The 19543-nt window shown below is 37.1% G+C and overlaps 1 protein-coding gene across 1 annotated transcript in view; it reads right to left on the bottom strand.

Annotated features, from left to right (window-relative positions):
* F8 (coagulation factor VIII) overlaps window positions 1-19543 on the bottom strand; it is a 164766-nt gene that overhangs the window by 69797 nt on the left and 75426 nt on the right. The window contains exons 12-14 of the mRNA XM_058441369.1: window positions 17651-17801; window positions 11360-11569; window positions 341-3449 (exon numbers count right to left, since the gene is read on the bottom strand). Coding sequence (XP_058297352.1) covers window positions 341-3449; window positions 11360-11569; window positions 17651-17801 — 3470 coding nt within the window. The remainder of the gene's footprint in view (window positions 1-340; window positions 3450-11359; window positions 11570-17650; window positions 17802-19543) is intronic.

The raw sequence follows: 19543 nt of genomic DNA, 5'->3' as shown, positions 1-19543 counted from the left end.
TCCCCAGTATCATGAAAACCAATCCTCCCCAAGTTCTTAACCTCTTTAACACGAACTCGCTTCTTCCTTCTGCCTTGCTTAAAGTTCTCTGATGAGACTAAGATTTCCCCTGCAGCTCATAAGGTTGATAGGTGAGGTTGACTTTCTTCCTGCTCCCCATTGCTCCTTCTTGACCCTGGTTCCTCTACCCTCTTGTAAACCTCTCTTCTCTCTATCTCACCAGAGTAAGAGTTTCAAGACACCTTGATTTTTCATCCTCTAACTCTCATTGTTGGTGTCATCATCTGGTAAAGTCAAATGTCACAAGAGCAGAGCAAAGGAATAACCAATGAATTCATACCTGTTTCTTAGAACATGTGGGGAGCTACTCGTCCCATAATCCCAGAGCCTCTCCACTGCAGCAATAAAATAGTGTCGTGTTTTCTTTTGAAAGCTGCGGGGGCTCTGATTTTCATCCTCATCATAAATGTCAAAATCTTCCTTCTTCATTTCAACTGAGATGGTATCATCATAGTCAATTTCCTCTTGATCTGACTGAAGAGTAGTAAGAGTTATTTCCCTTTGATGGCGTTTCAAGACTGGTGGGTTTTGAGAGCACAGCCTTTCAGTCCCACCTTGCTTTGCCCAGGTGACTTCTATTTCGGGCTTATTTTGTCCCTCATTTATTGCTGCTATTGCATGATTGCTTTCACAAGCGTTCAGGGACAAAATGGTATCCTTTTTCTTAAAAGCTGTTTTTTTTGGTGACTTCTCTTGGGATTTCCACTCTTCTTTTGGTATCTGAGTACCATAGTGGTTATCCCAAGCAGGAGGACCCAATAGCTTGGAGGGAGTCTTTGCAGAGCTTTCTGTTGCTACTCTCAGAAAGGGAATTTTTCCAGGTCTGTTTGCTTCATTCCACTTAATCGCTCCCTCTGTTTCCTGAAGAAGGCTCCCTTCCACGAGATCCAGATGGCCAGGAGACCCATTGCTGGTTTCTGTAGGGAAAAGGTCCTTCTGATAAATGTGAACTTTTGGAAGCAATTCAACTTTGCCAGATGTTTTGGGCAAGGCTGGTTTCAAGAGAACAGTGTTCTCAACTTTCTTGTATGTGACTGAATAATTTGTGGCACTTGTCCCCAGGGACCCAACCTCTCTTTGATCACCAGTCATCTCCAAGGTTAGAATGGCTAAAGAAAGCTTATTTTTTTTGGCTCCTTGTAAGAAATGACTGCTTTCTTGGACCCCAGAATCTTTCTTTCTATAAGATGGTGCTAGAAGATGAGAAGAGTTGTCTTGGAATAGGACCCTGGTCAGGTCTATAGGTCTAATAGATGGAAATGATGATACCTTTGCAGTGGGTAATGGAGATCTATTTGCTTGAGTGATGCTATGACTCCTCGTAAGGCAATCTGATAAGGGAGACTGAGTAATGGCCCCTTTCTCCTTCTCATTGTAGTCGATCTGTGTGAAGGTGCTCGGGGTCAAATGTTTCATGTTTTTGGACCACTGGGTTGAGGTGTCATCCACAATTATCCTTTTTTCAAGTTCTGTTTCTTCTAGCGGGAGTCTGAGTTGTTTCAAAGCTCTTTTACCACGTTGCGTGACAAAATTCTGCTGGCTTGGATTAGGAGATATCCTTGTGGTGTGTGGATATTTCTCTACAATTTGCTTGGTTTGATTTCCCAAGCCTTCCAAGTTTTCTTCCTCCCCTTTTTTTGAGAAATGAGCCGTGTGTTCCTTTGTTCTATTTGTTGAATCATTTAATGATCTAAAATCTTGAAGTACTGGAGCATATGCCCCCTCATATGAACCTTCTACATTTTGCCTAGTGCTCAGTAAGAAAAGGTTCTTCATGAAATTCTTAGTGCCAGTCACTGTATGTATCTGAGGCAAAACTACATTCTCTCGGATTAATGTTTCCTTCCTTTCTATTTCTTCCTGAATTTTTTTTTCTTGATTGTGTGTATTATTTTCATGTAAATTATCCAAGTTAGTAAGAAATAGGTTTCTGCCGCTTGGGAAAACCATCTCTTTGAGTCTTACGTCCTGTGTAAATTCACCCTTTCCTACTACCACTTTGTTTTTCTCAGACAAGAAATTCTGACCTTCCACAGATTTTTCTGGTCCTAAGGATACTAATTGCTTTGGACTGGAGCCTTGCCCAGAGTTCAGGGAGTTCTTTCCATGAGTCCTTTGTATCCAATTTGCTGATTCTGGCAAGAATAGCATCTTAAAGAATGACATATCTGGATTTTCTGCATCTGGTGGAATGGGGCCCTCTTTTTTCTGTTGGACCATTTCCATGTTTTTTGATGAAGTAGTTTTATTTGACATATGATTTAGCCTCAAAGCTGTAGCATTTTTGTCCATAAGCATTCTGTCATGAATCAAAGGTGTCACTTTTTGAAACTCAGTATCACTTTCTAATACATTTTGCCCGACCGATGGACTATTCTCAATTAATAATGATGGGCCATCAATGTGAGTCTTTCTATTAGTTGCTGAATTATTGGAAGTTTTGTTTGTCTTTAACAAAGAGATGCTAACTTTGAATAAGACATTATCTTTAGTCAACAAAGCAGGTCCATGAGCTCTTTTCTCTTTAAATAACCTACCACTCTCTGTTGACGATACATTTTTTCCCCATGAACTTTCTTGGCTATTCATTAAACCTGATTCTAACAACTTTGAATCATTATTTTCTTCACTCAAGCTCAGAGGTCCACCAGACTCAATAAGGGGAGATGACTTTTTGCCAAATAGAATGGTATCTAATTGACTATCATAATGAACTGGCATATTTGGGGGTCCTAAGGAATTTGTATTATCAGTACCTGCTGCCAAATTGTCTGATGGAATTGTTGAAATCAGATTATTTGATGTACTAGAAACTTTGAAATCAAGTTTCTTCAACTCTGTTGCTGCAGTTGTCCCCAGTTTCTCATTTAATCTTAATTGGAGGCCTGGCTCAGGGGTAAATACCATGTCCCCACTGTGATGGTGCTGTGGCCTGAAGTGTGTCATTTCAGACAGGCTGTTATTACTGTCTATTGCTCCAGGTGATGGATCATCAGAAAAAGTCTCATATTTGGCTTCTTGGAGATCAGATAAGGATAGCCCATATGGAGTAGGACTCTGTCGCAAGAGCATCAACAAATCACTAGAGGAGACATTTTGTACTTTAGGCATAGGTGTTCTGTGTGCAAACCAAGGGTCAGCCTTCTCTATGTCATTTTCTGGAATTGTGGTGGCATTAAATTGCTTTTGCCTAGTGCTAGGGTGTCTTGAATTCTGGGAGAAGCTTCTTGGTTCAATGGCATTGTTTTTACTCAGCAAGTATGTTGAAATATCTTCATAACTGTCCTCATAATAATCACCAGTGTTCTTGTCACAACTAGAAACCTTCAGTAAGGCGGTCATGCCTCTGTTCCGAAAGTCTGAGTTGTGGCACCCCAGAATCCATAGGCCTGGAGAAGAGGAAGAATAAGACTCTGGTTACTCATAACACAGATTCTAAAACATTCTGTTAGAGGTTCTCTCCCATTTCCAGATAAATGAAAAAATACTAGTCAGTATCATTATATCACAGGTCATTGGGTTAAATCCCTGGAATATGTCATGTAAAAGTGGTTTTTGCATTGCTGCTGTTGTGCTATGCCTGTTTGTGACCATAAGAAAGGACTGTGATAAAAATGAATAGATATTGGGATTAAAATAGGGAAATGTAATTAATATACACAATAGTGGAGGGTCTTAATAGTGACACAGAACTCTCTGAGTATGACAGTCATTTAATTCAGGAAAGTATTTATATTGGCTAGATGTTATTGCTATATCACATAGTGGCACAGGTTCCTCTTAAATCCATCAGATTGCCTGGATTCAAATCCCAGTTCAGCAACTTACCAGCTGTGTGACTTTGAGAAAGTCACTTAAGCTTTCTGAACAATAGGTTTCTAATTTGCAAATGAGGCTAATAGTATCTACCCCATCAATATAATACATTGAAATCACATAGCACAATACCTAGCATCCACTGTCACCCACTTGCAGAATATGTAAGCACAAGGAAGGAGCATTTAGGTCTAGGATCCAGCTAATATAAAATTCTACCATGGTACTAGCAATATTAATTTCTACCATGAACAAGATTCGCTGAGTGAAGGAATGCAATAAGTTATAATAGGCTAATTACATGGTGGTAAAGTAGATGCATAAACATAAGAGACAAGATACACCTTTACAAGCTACCCATTGGGTACCTCAATAGCCTTGTCATTTCACACAGTCTTTGCAGGGAAGATCTTAACTGCATCCACCTTCTCCTCAAGGGAAGCTACTCCCAAAAGCCCTGTGAATGCTTACATTCTATGTGCAGCCAAATCATCAATCAAGTGGCAAAGGAGAATAAAAATATATTCTAACATATAAAGACTCAGAAAATCTACCTCAAATGTCACCATTATCAGGAAGTGATTATGGAATGTTTGCCACCAAAATAAAGGAGTATCTCAAACAAGAGTAAGACCTGGTATCCAAGAACCAAGTACCTATCCTGAGGGAGGGTAAATAAAAGTCCCAAGTTGATAACTGAGCCTCAGGCCTAGAGAGAACCAGCTCAGACTGGAGCAGGGGGATGCAGCACTATTCACAATAGCAAAGACTTGGATCCAACCCAAATGTCCATCAATGATAGACTGGATTAAGAAAATGTGGCACATATACACCATGGAATACTATGCAGTCATAAAAAATGATGAGTTCATGTCCTTTGTAGGGACGTGGATGAAACTGGAAACCATCATTCTGAGCAAACTATCGCAAGGACAAAAAACCAAACACTGCATGTTCTCACTCATAGGTGGGAATTGAACAATGAGAACTCATGGACACAGGAAGGGGAACATCACACACCAGGGACTGTTGTGGGGTGGGGGGAGGGGGAAGGGATAGCATTAGGAGATATACCTAATGCTAAATGATGAGTTAATGGGTGCAGCACACCAACATGGCACATGTGTACATATGCAACAAACCTGCACGTTGTGCACATGTACCCTAAAACTTAAAGTTTAATAATAATAATAATAATAAAAGAAAGTCTTTTCATTGTCTGGGAAGTGGTAACAAATTAAATTAGACTTCAGTAAGTCAAGAATGCATGCTGTAACCTTAGGATATCCCATATGAAACAGTAGAAGAATGTAAACTAACAAATGAATAGAGTGAAAATGAAATAATAAAATAATAATAAATAATAAAAAAGACTCAATTCCAAAGGAAAGAAAGCAGAGAAAAATGATAATAAAACAGGTGGGACAACTAGAAAGCAAATAATAAGATGTGAGATTTAAATCCAAATATATCAGTAAACACACTGAATGTAAAGGATGAATTACATCAACTAAAAGATCAATATTATCAGACTGGATAATAAATAAAAACCAATTATTTGTTGTTTACAAGAGACGCATTTAACTATAAGAATGGGGAAAGACTGCAAATAAAAGTAAGAAAAAAAGAAATACTGTACACAAACTAAAATAAACCATATGTAATAATATCATACAAAGTAGATTTTAAGATGATGAACATTAGTAGATTTAAGGAGGAACATTTTATAATGATAAAAAGGGGCATACCCCAAAGGATATAACAATTATAAATTTGTACATACTAGTAATACAGTCTCAAAATATATTTAAAAATTGACAGAATTAGACAAAAACACAATATAGTATGAGATATTAACATATCACTCTAACTGATAGAAGAAACAAAACTTAATTGGATTTTTTATGTAGAAAATCAAAAGGGTCTATTATAATTTATTTAAAATGTTATCAAGTTTTCTGGAAAAAGTCAATATCCAAAATTACTTATGTCTACATAAAGCATCAAATAGAGTAATGTAAAAATTACCAAGAATAGCATTAAAATATCTAATAAGCATGAATAAAATTAACAAAGATTTGCAGTACTTTTATGGGGAAAATTATAAAATTTTATTGAGGAATATTAAAGGAATCCTAAATAAACTGAGAGAATTAGAAAGAAGAGGTTTAAGTACTGAGGGGTCCTGAAACACAGAGCATGCAAAGGAGCTGTCAGTAAGAAAGGAGAACCAAAGACAGTGGTTTTCTAGAAGCCAAGTGAAGAAAGTTTCAAGAAGAACGTGACCAACTCCATCAATTGATGCTGAGAGGTCTGTTAAGTCAAGGTTTGGGAACTGTTGAAATTGGCAAGACAGAGGTCAATTGTGACTTATTCCTCGAAAAGAACTTGTTCAGTGGAATGGTGGAAATGAAAGCCTCAGTTGTACCCCCAAGTATACTAGGACATAAAATTATGATTTTTATTTTATTTTATTTTGAGATGGAGTCTTGCTCTTGTCACCCAGACTGGAGGGCAATGGCACAACAGCGGCTCACTGCAAACTCTGCCTCTGGGGTTCAAGTGATTCTTCTGCCTCAGCCTCCCGAACAGCTGGGATTACAGGCACACACCATCACGCCCAGCTAATTTTGTATTTTTAGTAGAGACTGGGTTTCTCCATGTTGGCCAGGCTGGTCTCGAACTCCTGACCTCAGGTGATCTGCCTGCCTTGGCCTCCCAAAGTGCTGGGATTACAGGTGTGAGCCACCAAGCCTGGCCAAAATTATGATTCTTATGGGCAAGTTTTCTCAAATCTTCAAGAAATCCATGGTTTCTGGATTAAACTGTTTCAGAGCATAGAAAAAATGGTATGCTTTTGATTTCTGTACAATGCTAGTGTAATTCTAACATTAAAAATATTAAAATGGCATAAAAAGGCAAATGAGTTAATCTCATTTATTAATATAGATGTACATTATTCTAAATAAAATATAAAAATAGTTCTTAACAGTATATTAAAAGAGTCATATACCCTCAGCTCATATTCTAAGATAATTCTCAGAAGACAAAGTTTGATTTGCTTTTTTAGAAAGGAGAAATATTGTTAAATATATATACCTCTCTTCCACCCATTCTCTCAATATTATATCACAAGTTTTGGTTAAATCAATTTCTGGTATTCATATCATTATGTAAATATTTGTTCACAGATGAGCCATGTAGTGTACTATGCTTAAATATTTTTCTTGTAAAATTTTCATTTATGCTGGGGTTAATAATTGGCTCATTTTTTGTTTTACTAGTTTTTCTGTATACTTATTACTACTTCACCCTTAAACTGACAGAACCATGAAACTCCTTTCAACACAATGATCTTATCATCTGCCAAATCAGCTCAATTTCTCCTGTATTTTCATCGCTTTAAGACTTTGTTTTTCTTCTCCCATATAGACTGGTTGCTCACTAAGCCTGCTACACAGGTGTTAGTCTGACATCTTCATTTCCTCCTCCTGGGAATGTGCTTTGCCTGTCTATTGTATTGCATAGCCTGAATCCTGGATCCCAAGATTTTCCTTTTCATTAATTCACTTTATCATCTTGGTAGAGCACATCCTCTAGTATTTTCCCAAGACTATAAAAATTGCACAGGAGATAAATTTTTCAGAGTTTGCTGACAAGTTCTGTACAGAAGTGGCAGGAATGATCATCCCAGAACAAAAAGGGGGAAGAGAAAACAGCAGAACTCTAAAGACTTTTTTCTAACCCATTTCTCATTGTTGCCTACAATGCCCTGCTCTTCATTTTGCAGCCACCCACCTCCCCTACATACATATCATTTCAGTACAACCATAAAAAGGGGCAGCTGTTGTGGAAAACATTTTGGCAGTTAGTTCCTGAAAAAGTTAAACATAGAATTGCCATATGACCCAGAAATTCTACTCCTGAGTACACACCTCAAATAATTGAAAACAAGTGTTTAAACAAATACTTGTACATGAATTTTCATAACAGCACTACTCCCAATAGCCAAAAGGTGAAAATGACCCAACTATTCATCAATAGATGAGTAGATAAGCAAAATGTCGTCTATCTATACAATGGACTACTATTCATCCATAAAAAGAATGATGTACTGATACATGCTACAATGTGAATGAACCTTGAAAACAATATGCTAAGTGAAATAAATCAGATACAGTGGGCAAATATTGTAGGATTCCTTTTATATGAAATGTCCAGAATAGAGAAATCTATAGACAGAAAGTAGATCAGCAGTTGCCAGGGGCTGGGGGAGGAGGAAATAGGGAGTGACTTCTTAATGGGTATGGGGTTTCAATAAAATAAACAAATAAAAGGGACCAGACTTTATCATATTAAACACAGGAAATCTTCTTTAGGCATTTTGTTTAGTTTGAGCTTTGTAATCGATGATACTATATTAAAATTTTCCATCAAATAATATAAAACAGAGTTTTAATTTGTCTTTAGAAGTAAGTGATCACCAAAGTAGCTTAAATCTTTCTCAAATTATTGATATCTAATATTTTTCTCTGCCTACACAAACACACACACATTTTCTCTGTTTTAGACAATTACAACCATATTATGCATATTATTCTGTAATAGGTTTATTATAGTATATATGTTTTTCCACCTAGTTGTGAATATTTTCAATGTCATTAGATATTCTTCCATTTAATTATTTTTAGTGGCTTCATGGGATTCTTTTTTTAAATTTTATTATTATACTTTAAGTTTTAGGGTACATGTGCACAACGTGCAGGTTTGTTACATATATATACATGTGCCATGTTGGTGTGCTGCACCCATTAACTCATCATTTAGCATTAGGTATATATAGGATTCTTATAATGCGGACAAGCCACACTTAACTAATCCCCTATTGTTGGACATTTACATTTCCTCCAAGTGTTTACTAGTACCTTTATAGGTAGTTCTTTTTGCATATGTTTATTTATTATTTATTTATTTTGAGACAGAGTCTCACTCTGTTGCCCAGGCTGGAGTGCAGTGGCACGGTCTTGGCTCACTGCAACTCCGCCTCCCGGGCTAAAGCAATTCTCCTGCCTCAGCCTCCTGAGTAGCTGGGATTCCAGGCGCCCACCACCTCGCCCAGCTAATTTTTTTGTATTTTAGTAGAGATGGGGTTTTTCCATGCTGGCCAGGCTGGTCTCAAACTGCTGACCTCAGGTGATCCGCCTGCCTCAGCCTCCCAAAGTGCTCGGATTACAGGCGTGAGCCACTGTGTCCAGCACATTCATTTACTTTTACATATTTTTAAAGTACCTACTGTATGTCAGGCACCATAGATATTGGGGATGTGGTGATTAACAAGACAGACTAGGTCTCTGCTCTCAGAGAGCTTACAACTTAGCTGGGACACAGATAAAGACATAAACACATATAAATAAGCAAGATACTTTCAGAGATTTTACTGGGGGTTCTTCCAGGTTCCTCACTCATTTCCCAGAAAAATACATCACTTGAAGTAATATAAGTTTCCAAGTATGAAAGTAAATGTGTGATTATGTATGATTACATTAGTTTTTATTCTCTAGAAACTTCCCCATGAGCACTTATCTCCAGAAATGCCATAAGAGTAAGACAGTAACTACAATCTGCAGGTAGTTTTATGTTCTTCCCTCTGTAGATGATGGGGGTTGGAGGGGCCAGGAAGCATGCAGTGGCCTAGTGCTTGTTAGTAAGCTGTGTGAACATAGAAGTCTGTGTTGGACTTAGAGCTGATGGTCTCTAAAGCCTTGCAGTGGTTATTGATGGAGAGAGAGGAAGAGATGCTGAAAGCCACATTCCTTCTAGAGGCCTCACAGTGGTTTGGGGATATATGTGCAGAAGATTACTATGCATTTCCCAAGGTCTTCTAGGTGGTATTTATCCAGCAATACCAATGTTCACAAGGCACACACAAATATTCACAAGACTTGTGAAAATGAGGTTCACATGTTCATTGCATGTTTAAATGTATGTTTACAACTACAGTTTAGCAAACACATTTGAAAATTTGGATATTAGCCCTTTGTCAGATGAGTAGGTTGCAAAAATTTTCTCCCATTCTGTAGGTTGCCTGTTCACTCTGATGGTAGTTTCTTTTGCTGTGCAGAAGCTCTTTAGTTTAATTAGATCCCATTTGTCAATTTTGGCTTCTGTTGCCATTGCTTTTGGTGTTTTAGACATGAAGTTCTTGCCCATGCCTATGTCCTGAATGGTATTGCCTAGGTTTTCTTCTAGGGTTTTTATGGTTTTAGGTCTAACATGTAAGTCTTTAATCCACCTTGAATTAATTTTTGTATAAGGTGTAAGGAAGGGATCCAGTTTCAGCTTTCTACATATGGCTAGCCAGTTTTCCCAGCACCATTTATTAAATAGGGAATCCTTTCCCCATTGCTTCTTTTTGTCAGGTTTGTCAAAGATCAGATAGTTGTAGATATGCGACATTATTTCTGAGGGCTCTGTTCTGTTCCATTGATCTATATCTCTGTTTTGTACTGTTGGTGGGAGTGTAAATTAGTACAGATACTGTGTGGAAAAGAGTAAGGAGGTTCCTCAAGAAACTAAAAATAGAACTACCATGTGATCCAGCAATCCCACTGCTGGATATATATTCAAAGACAGGAAATCAGTGTATCAAAGAGATAGCTGCACACCAACATTTATTACAGCAGCATTAACGATAGCTAGGATATAAAATCAACCTAAGTATACATCAACAGATGAATGGATAAAGACTGTGTGGTATATATACACAATAGAATATTACTCAGCCATTAAAAAGAATGAAATCCTGTCATTTGTGGCAACATGGATGAGCCTGGATGTCATTATGTTAAGTGAAATAAGCCAGGCATAGAAAGACAAATATCACATGTTTTCACTTACATGTGAGAGCTTAAAAAGTGGATCTTATGGAGACAGAGAGTAGAATGGTGCTTAACGGAGTTTGGGAATGGTATGGGGGGGTGGGGTGGAATGAAGAGAGGTTGATTAATAGGTATAACATTACACTTAAATAGAAGGAATAAGTTGTAGTGTTCAATATTACAGTAGGGTGACTACAGTTAACAATAATTTATTGTGTAATTCAAAATAACTAGAAGAGTGGAATTGGAATGTCCCTAACACAAATAATAAGTTTTGAGGTGATGAATATCCCAGTTACCCTAATTTGATCATTACACATTGTATGCTTGTATGAAAATATCACATGTACCCCCTAAATAGGCGCAACTATTATGTATCCATAAAAATTGTAAAAATTGGCCCTTGGCATGTGAAGACACTTTTTAGAGCAAAGACTTTTAAGTTAAATACTTGAGCTGGTGCTGTCATTAAAATGCCTTGCAATTACCAGAATCACTTGAACCGTTTCATATCTGCCCAAATGTGAGCTAGTGGGCAAAAGAGCATATGAATGGCTAGTGAAGCATTCACAGCTGTTGGTACAAGAAAAATATACATAACTAACCTGGGTTTTCCATCGACATGAAGACAGTTTCTCCTGAGAATGGGAATAGGGTAAGTGTGTCTTCATAGACCATTTTGTGTTTGAAGGTATATCCAGAGAAGAAGACAGAAAGGAAGTCAGTCTGTGCTCCAATGCTTAGAATGTACCAGTATGCCACCTCATGCAAACAAACTGACAACTGCAAACTATCAAAAACATAGCCATTGATGCCTGCAAAAACAATGGGGAAAAGAGATTTAGTCATATCACAGATTTGGTATTTTGGATTGTGATTGTCATGATACAATTAGGAATTATTATATGTTATGCCCATTATCTTATTCCCAGGAAGAGATATTATATCTTCCAAAAAAGTAGATTGTTAATAATCAGTTGGGCCCTAATCCCAATGTGAGGAGACAGTCATAAACCATCATGATAAAGATTAATTTGGATGTTATGTGGGGGGCATTTTGATGAGTAGCAGGATGTTTGCATGGTCTTAAAGTATATCCCTTCAAACTGTTTATTAGTTGCAAGGGTGAAAATAATGACTACACAGAGGAGAAACCAGAAAAAAACCTTTGGGTGCTTAAAGTTACCATCTGATGAAGGTTCAGATTCAAGGAAATGAAAGAAGTGGGACAAGTAGTTACTTGTACTAGATCCCTGTACCTCAAGGAAGAAAATGCTATAAATGACAGCATTGGTTGATACAACTGGAATACCAGTTGTAAATTACAGAAATGTGTTTTATCAATTTGAAATGTCTGTAATTTCACAGCATCACTCTGGTTATGTAAAAGAATATCTTTATTCACAGGAAATGTGTACTAAAGTATTGAGAGGTAAAGGGATGTGATGTCTGCAACTAATTTTCAAATAGAAAATAAGTAACAGAAGTGTGTATGTAAAGAAAAGAAAATGAAAAACAAAATTGCAAAATGTTAAACATTTGTGAATCTGGGTAAAGGGTGTATGCAAGTTCCATGTATTATTCTTGTAACTTTTCTGTACATTTTAAATTATTTCAAACAAAAGAGCTAAGCAAAAGTAACATTGGCCTTAGTCTATAAAAGGAATTGTTTCTGAAAGCCTCTTCCACACATCCATTCATCCATCCATCCATCCATTCAATAAACACTTGTCTACTCTGTTACTAGGTACTGTGTAAGATGGTTGCCCACAAACCACTAAGCAATACTCAGACATTGGCTTAGTATAACTAATTAGTAATTGAAGTTTTTTTCCTATACAGCATTAAGAGATATTATAAAGCTATTATAATTAAAAATGCAGTCTTAATGCAGAATAGATAAATATATCAAACAGAATATAGAGTCCAGAAACTGACAAGATGTAAGTGGAAACTTAATATATAATAAAGGCAGCATCTCCAACCAGTACAGGAAAAAATCAGCTATTTGGTAAATGATAATAGAAAATATGACTATCCACTTGGAAAAAATAGATTCCACTTCATTTCACATAACTAATAAAAGTAAAGTCCTTTTAAATTAATCTGAATTTTGCCTAAGGGTACCTTTGCACTTGAGTCCTTGCACAACAAAGTTGCAGCCTGGCTTAGTTGATGAATAACTGAAAGCCTAATTTAGGAATATGCTTTTATAACAAGCAGCTCAGTCTCAGCCGATTATAGCAGCTGAACTTCCATCAATTGCAGGCAACTAACAGCTTCAAATAAGGCAAAAATGCCCAACTGTAATCAATTAAGCTGTCTCTAAACCTCACTTCCAATTTCTATCCATACTATGTTGCTGGCTGCTGTTCTGTATTTGGTTCTGAGGGCTATCTGATTCTAGAATCATGTATAAAAGCCAATTATAATCTTTAAAATACATTTGTCGTATTTTTGCCTTTTGACACTCCACATGGATTAAATAGTTACATGTCTTTTGTGAAATATGTACACACTACTTTTGGGTGCTGTACTAGTGGCTAGGGTTGCCATAACAATATACCACAGACTGGGAGGTTTAAATAACAGGAATGTGTTTTCTCACAGTTTTGAACACTAAAATTCCAAGATCAAGGAATTTTGATTTTATATTGGCAGGTTTGGTTTTTACTGAGGCCTCTCCTTGGCTTGGTCTTTCCTCTGTGAATATGCATTCCTGGTGTCTCTGTGTGTACACATTTCCTCTTCTTTTTTTTTTTTTTGAGATGGAGTCTCGGTCTGTCTGCCCGTCTGGAGTGCAGTGGCATGATCTCTGCTCACTGCAACCTCCACCTCCTGGGTTCAAGCGATCTCCTGCCTCAGTCTCCCGAGTAGCTGGGACTACAGGAGCTCGCCACCATGTCCAGCTAATTTTTGTATTTTCAGTAGAGATGGGGTTTCACTATGTTGGCCAGGATGGTCTCAATCTCTTGACCTCGTGATCCGCCCGCCTTGGCCTCCCAAAGTGCTGGGATTACAGGCGTGAGCCACCGCGCCCGGCCCTCATTTCCTCTTCTTATAAGGACACTAGTCATATTGGATTAGGGCCCATTGTAACAACCTCATTTTAACTTAATAAACCCCTTAAAGACCGTATCTCCAAATACAGTCACATTCTGAAATACTAGTGTTAGGGCTTCAGCATATGAATTCTAGGGGACGTGATTCAGGACATAACAGGTATATACTAGGAGTGGATTTCCTGAGTCAATAGGGTATGCCTATGTTTGGCTTTTGATACTCCCAAAGTAAGTGCACAAATTTCCATCCTGACCAGAAATGTATGAGAGTTCTGATTACTCCACATCTTTACCAATACTTGGTATGGACAGTCTTCTTAATTTTAGCCATTCTGGTGTATCTCATTGGTGGTTTTGTTTTTTTAATATCATCCTATCCAGTTTATTCCTTAACTTGCATAATGGTTATCTGAAATCACTGGAATGTAAGCTTCCTCAGGCTTAATTACTAGAATGGCTGATGCTTCTCTATCCAGTCTTTTTAAATTTATTTTTTAATTGAAAGGGAAAAATAGAATATATTATGATATACATCACAATGTTTATATATGTATATATTGGAATGAGTAATTTATTAACTGTAGTCACCATAGTGTACAATAGATGTCTTTAATTTATTTCTCTTGTCTAACTGGAATTGTGTGGCAAAGTCTTTATCTGTCTACATTTCTGAAGGACACATTTTCTAGGTAAAGTTTTCTCAGTACTTGGAATATATCATCCCACCCTCTTCTGACCTGTAAAGTTTCTGCCTTATTGGAATTTCCTTGTATGTGGTTTGCTTCTTTTTTGTTGTTGCTTTCAGGATTCTCTCTTTGTCTTTGATATTTGACAGTTTGATTGTAATGTGTCTTCATATAGTCTTGTTTGAATCTAATCTGACTAGAGATCTTTGAGCTTCTTGTACGTGGATATTTACATCTTTCTCCAGATTTGGAAAGTTTTTTGCTATCATTTCTTTAAATACACTTTCTTCCATTTTGTCTGTCTCTTCTCCTAGTTACCCACATCAGAAATTTGGTAATTATCCTCGAATCCTCTTAGTCCTTTACCAAACATAGCTAATTATTTACCAAATCATGTGCATTCTATCTTCTAAACAAATCCTGTACATGTTCCTTCCTCTTCATTCCTACTGCAATTTCCCTATCGTTTGTAGGATCCATCTACAAAATAAATAATAAATCCCACAATTTTTTAAAACACAAAATTATAAAACAAACATCTAGGTCATGAAATACAATATTACTGCTATCCCCACAAAACACGTGTTTATTCTCAAATGAACTCTTTCTAAGAGGTAGCCACTATCTTGTCTTTTATTATAATCATGTCCTTACTAACCTTTATACTTTTCTTCCTCTGTATCCCTAAACTATATAAGTTAATTTTGCCCATTTTTGAACTTTATGTAAATAATGTAATACTGTATATATTCTTTTGACACTTACCATTTTACTAAAAATTGTCTTTGTGATACTTATTCATATTGTGAATCTTCATTGTCACATGGTATTTCATTGTATGAAAATAGATTATCAATTTTACTGCTAATGGAAATAGGAGTGGTTTATGGTTTGGGTCTCTCTCCTCCTGGTCCTTTTTTTTCTTCTTTTCTTATCCCTCTGTCTTAGCATCTTTCTCCCTGGACTCTTCCTCTGAAGATCCTTCCCTTGTGTCTCTTGGTCTCTGCCTTTGTGTCTCTCTCTGTGCTTTCTCAGACTCTTTTTCTCAACTCCAATCTCTTCTTTCTCAATTCCAGACTCTTATCTCCACCAAAAGCTATATTAGAAATCCCAGAGGAATATATATATATATATATATATATATATATATATATATATAATCTTCAGTGAAATTGTTTTCTGGCTCTGCTTATGTTACTATATCTCTCTAGTTTTAATCACCATCTCCATGAAAATGGGATGGTTTAACTGTCCAGATACTGCGGCAGGTGCACATCCTACTTGGAAAGAAGATGTGGTGGGAAATGGAGAAATTATGAATAGAAAAAAAATAAAAGAACAAATATCTAGTAAATAACACAATAAGGAAATTATAAAATACAATATTCTATCAGGCTGAAGGAATTCTAAACCAAAGCCATGAGGCTGGAGAGAAGAGGGAGAAAAGGAAAAGCTCTGTGCCACTAGAATTAAATACTAAGACTCTTGCACAAATGTGAAATCTGAATCCTTCAGAAGGAAAGCAATACCCTGAACTATGTAAAAAATAAAAATGCAACTCAAAGGACTAAACAAGCTTAAAATTTTTAGAATAATGGATAGTAAAGGACTTTAACTCTGGAGAATAATATATCACTATTACTAGAAATTCAAGCTAAATATGAGGCTCAACCCAAAGTTAAAAGGCTAAAGCTTTGCGATGAGGGGCATAGAATTGTAACATATGCCATATTCTGGTAGGTGAGTATAACCCACATTATAACTTTTCAAGGTTCCCATGCATTTTGTTCAGGATTTTTTTTTTCTTTTGAGACAGAGTCTCCCTCTGTTGTCCAGGCTGGAGTGCAGTGGTGTGATCTTGGCTCACTGCAATCTCCGCCTCCTGGGTTCCCGCCATTCTCCTGCCTCAGCCTCCCAAGTAGCTGGGACTACAGGCACCTGCCACCATGCCCGGCTAATTTTTTGTATTTTTAGTAGAGATGGGGTTTCACCGTGTTAGCCAGGATGGTCTCGATCTCCTGACCTCGTGATCCGCCTGCCTCAGCCTCCCAAAGTGCTGGGATTACAGGCGTGAGCCACCACGCCCAGCCTGTTCAGGATTTTTAGTTGCATCCAGCGGCACACACAGGGAAATGTGTGCTCACTCCATCTTAAACATCTTAAAAATCAGAATTTCAAAAGGCATATATTGGTTTTGAAAAGACTATACTACTTATCCACTAATATAGCATGAGAACACTCTTTTATCCACAAGCCCACTAGTAATTACAATTTTGGCAGTTTGATGGGTATAAAGTGCTATCCTATTGTTATTCTATTTCGCATTTCCCTGTAGGATAGTGCAATTGGAATTTTTTACCATATTTTTGGCCATTCAGATTTGTGGGTATATATAAATATATACACATGTGTATGTATGCAGTGTATGTATGCTGAATTGTGTTCCCCCATCCCAAATTTATACCTTGCAGTCCTAAACCCCAGTACCTCAGCAAGTGACTATACTTGGAGATAGTGTTTTTAAATAGGTAGTTAGTTAAAATAAGGTCATTAAGGTGGGCCCTAGCCCAACATTACTGGTATCTTTATTAGAAGAGGAGATTAGGACAAAGGTATATAAAGGAGAAAGCATGTGAAAACAAGGGAGAAAGCCATCTACAAGACAAGGAGAGAAGCCTCAGAAGAAACCAACGTTGCCCACATCCTGATCTCAAGCCTCCAGAGTTGTAAGACAATAGATACCTGCTGGTTAAGCCACCCAGTCTGCAGTACTTTGTTATGGCAGCACTAGAAGACTAATACAATGTACGTATGTGTTTATATATGATTATATAATTATAGAGAAAATATGTCTTAAAATATGTTACCTGTGCATGGAACGGTTGGTGAAAAGATGTAATATAGAAGGAGATGGGGAATTAAAAGGGAGGGGGAAATCAAGTAAATATTGAAAGGAAAAAATGGTGACTGGATTTTTAAAATATGGGTTATACGATCACGTGTATTTGAGTAAAAATTATACATTTATAGGTAACATAATTGTTAAACTTATATGCACATACAATTCATTCATTATCTGGACATCACTTTGATTACATCAATTTTTCTCTATTCACCACCCACTGGACTTAAGTGCTGCTTTACTCACTGTGCATGATGTTGGAGGCTTGGAACTCTGGATCCTCAAGCTGCACTCCAGCTGGATTGGGGAGAAAGCGTTGTATATTCTCTGTGAGGTACCAGCTTCGGTTCTCATCAAATACAGAAAACAGGATGACATTCCTCTTGTCTGACATTATCTGTTAATTACATGTATTGAAAGGGGTAAAGAAATGCTACTGATGTTGTCAGGTAGGAGCTAGCAGTCTATGATGAAAGTGATGGCATGCATGTGATATATCTAATCCGTTGGTTTAATTCCATTTCCTCTTAGGCATATACCAGGGCTTGGGAGTTGGGGGTGGGTGCTATGAGCAGTGAGTATATGCTTACAACAAATATGTCCCCAGGACAAGAGGGTGACTGATCCCACTGAACTTAGTTTTTTCTGCACCCAAGGCCATATGCTAGCTGATTCTTTTGGTACAGTCTGTAGCCTTATTCTCTTCATGTTCAGATTAGAAGATTTAACTCCTTAAAGAACCAAGTGGTTATTCAGTGCCTTTCTTAAGTTAGTTAAGTCAAATGAGATGATACTGACTTTCCTAAACTTCCATCTAGCAACTGACCTTCCACAAGGCTATAAAAAATTAAAAATAGAAAAACAGAAATCAAATAAGAAAGATAAGGTGAACCACAAAAATCTCAAACAACACTAATACCTTAAATTTTCTGTTTAAAACATTCAAATTTTTTCCAGAAGAGCATTTTGTATATGAACCAGATTTATGAATTAGTCGCTTGCTAATTGGATCTGCTAAGATTTCATATGTAAATGTCACTAATATGTATAAACTTCATTTTTTATAACCTATAGCTATATAAACCAAAATACTGAAGAGAGGAGATTGGAGAATATAGAATAATATTTCAGTTCTCTTCCCAAAAGTGATGAAAAAACTATAGTTAGGAAAAATCAGTCAGGACAAGTACTTGGCAAAATTTATACTTCTCTGAGTTTATGTGCCATGTGTTTTATTGGCACCAAAGTTCATATACTTTACTCTCTAAACAAATGAAATGTTTTCAGACTAGTAGGGATCTTATGTATCATAAATATAATCAAATGGACACGTAGTCAAGCCTCAGCAATATGGCACTGAGTCGTTCTGGGGCCAAGCAATGAGTTTTGTGAAGAACTAAGCTTTTCTTGTTCAGAGAATTTAGCTTTATTTTTTAAAGCAGTAAAAATGGCCCAAATTCTAGCCATATTTTGAAATATTTTATATCTTTCCCTATGTTTTGCCCAAAAGTATTTATTAAGCTTTTTTTTTTTTTTTTTTTTTTTAGACAGGGTTTTGCTTTGTCACCCAGGCTCACTGCAGCCTTGACCTCCTGGGCTCAAGCTATCTTTCCACCTCAGCCTCCTGAGTAGGTGGGACTACAGGCACACACCACTATGCCCAGCTAATTTTTCTTTTTTTTTTTTTTGTAGAGACAAGGTCTTACTATTTTGCCCAGGATGGTCTCAAAATCCTGAGCTCAAGCAATCCTCCTGCCTCGGCCTCCCAGTATTTCAATGTAGGTTCTTTTCTATTTTACCTAAGTGTCGGCCGGTCTGGGAAATAAAGAGAAAGAGTACAAAAGAGAGAAATTTTACAGCTGGGTCTCCAAGGGTGACATCACATGTCAGCAGTTTCTGTGATGCCCCTGAGCCGCAAAACCAGCAAGTTTTTATTAGCTATTTTCAAAGGGGAGGGAGTGTACGAATAGGGTGTGGGTCACAGAGATCACATGCTTCAAAGGCAATAAAATATCACAAGGCAAATGGGGGCAGAGCAAGTTCACAAGGCCAGGGCGAAATTAGAATTGCTAATGAGGTTCCATGTCCCGCTGTGCACGCATTGTCATTGATAAACATCTTAACAGGAAACAGGGTTCA

Source organism: Hylobates moloch, unplaced genomic scaffold, assembly GCF_009828535.3.
Source record: "Hylobates moloch isolate HMO894 unplaced genomic scaffold, HMol_V3 SCAFFOLD_7, whole genome shotgun sequence".
In the NCBI taxonomy this organism is placed as follows: Eukaryota; Metazoa; Chordata; class Mammalia; order Primates; family Hylobatidae; genus Hylobates; species Hylobates moloch.
The sequence above is the reverse complement of the archived record's forward strand: the minus strand, read 5'-3'. Positions and strand labels throughout refer to the sequence as shown.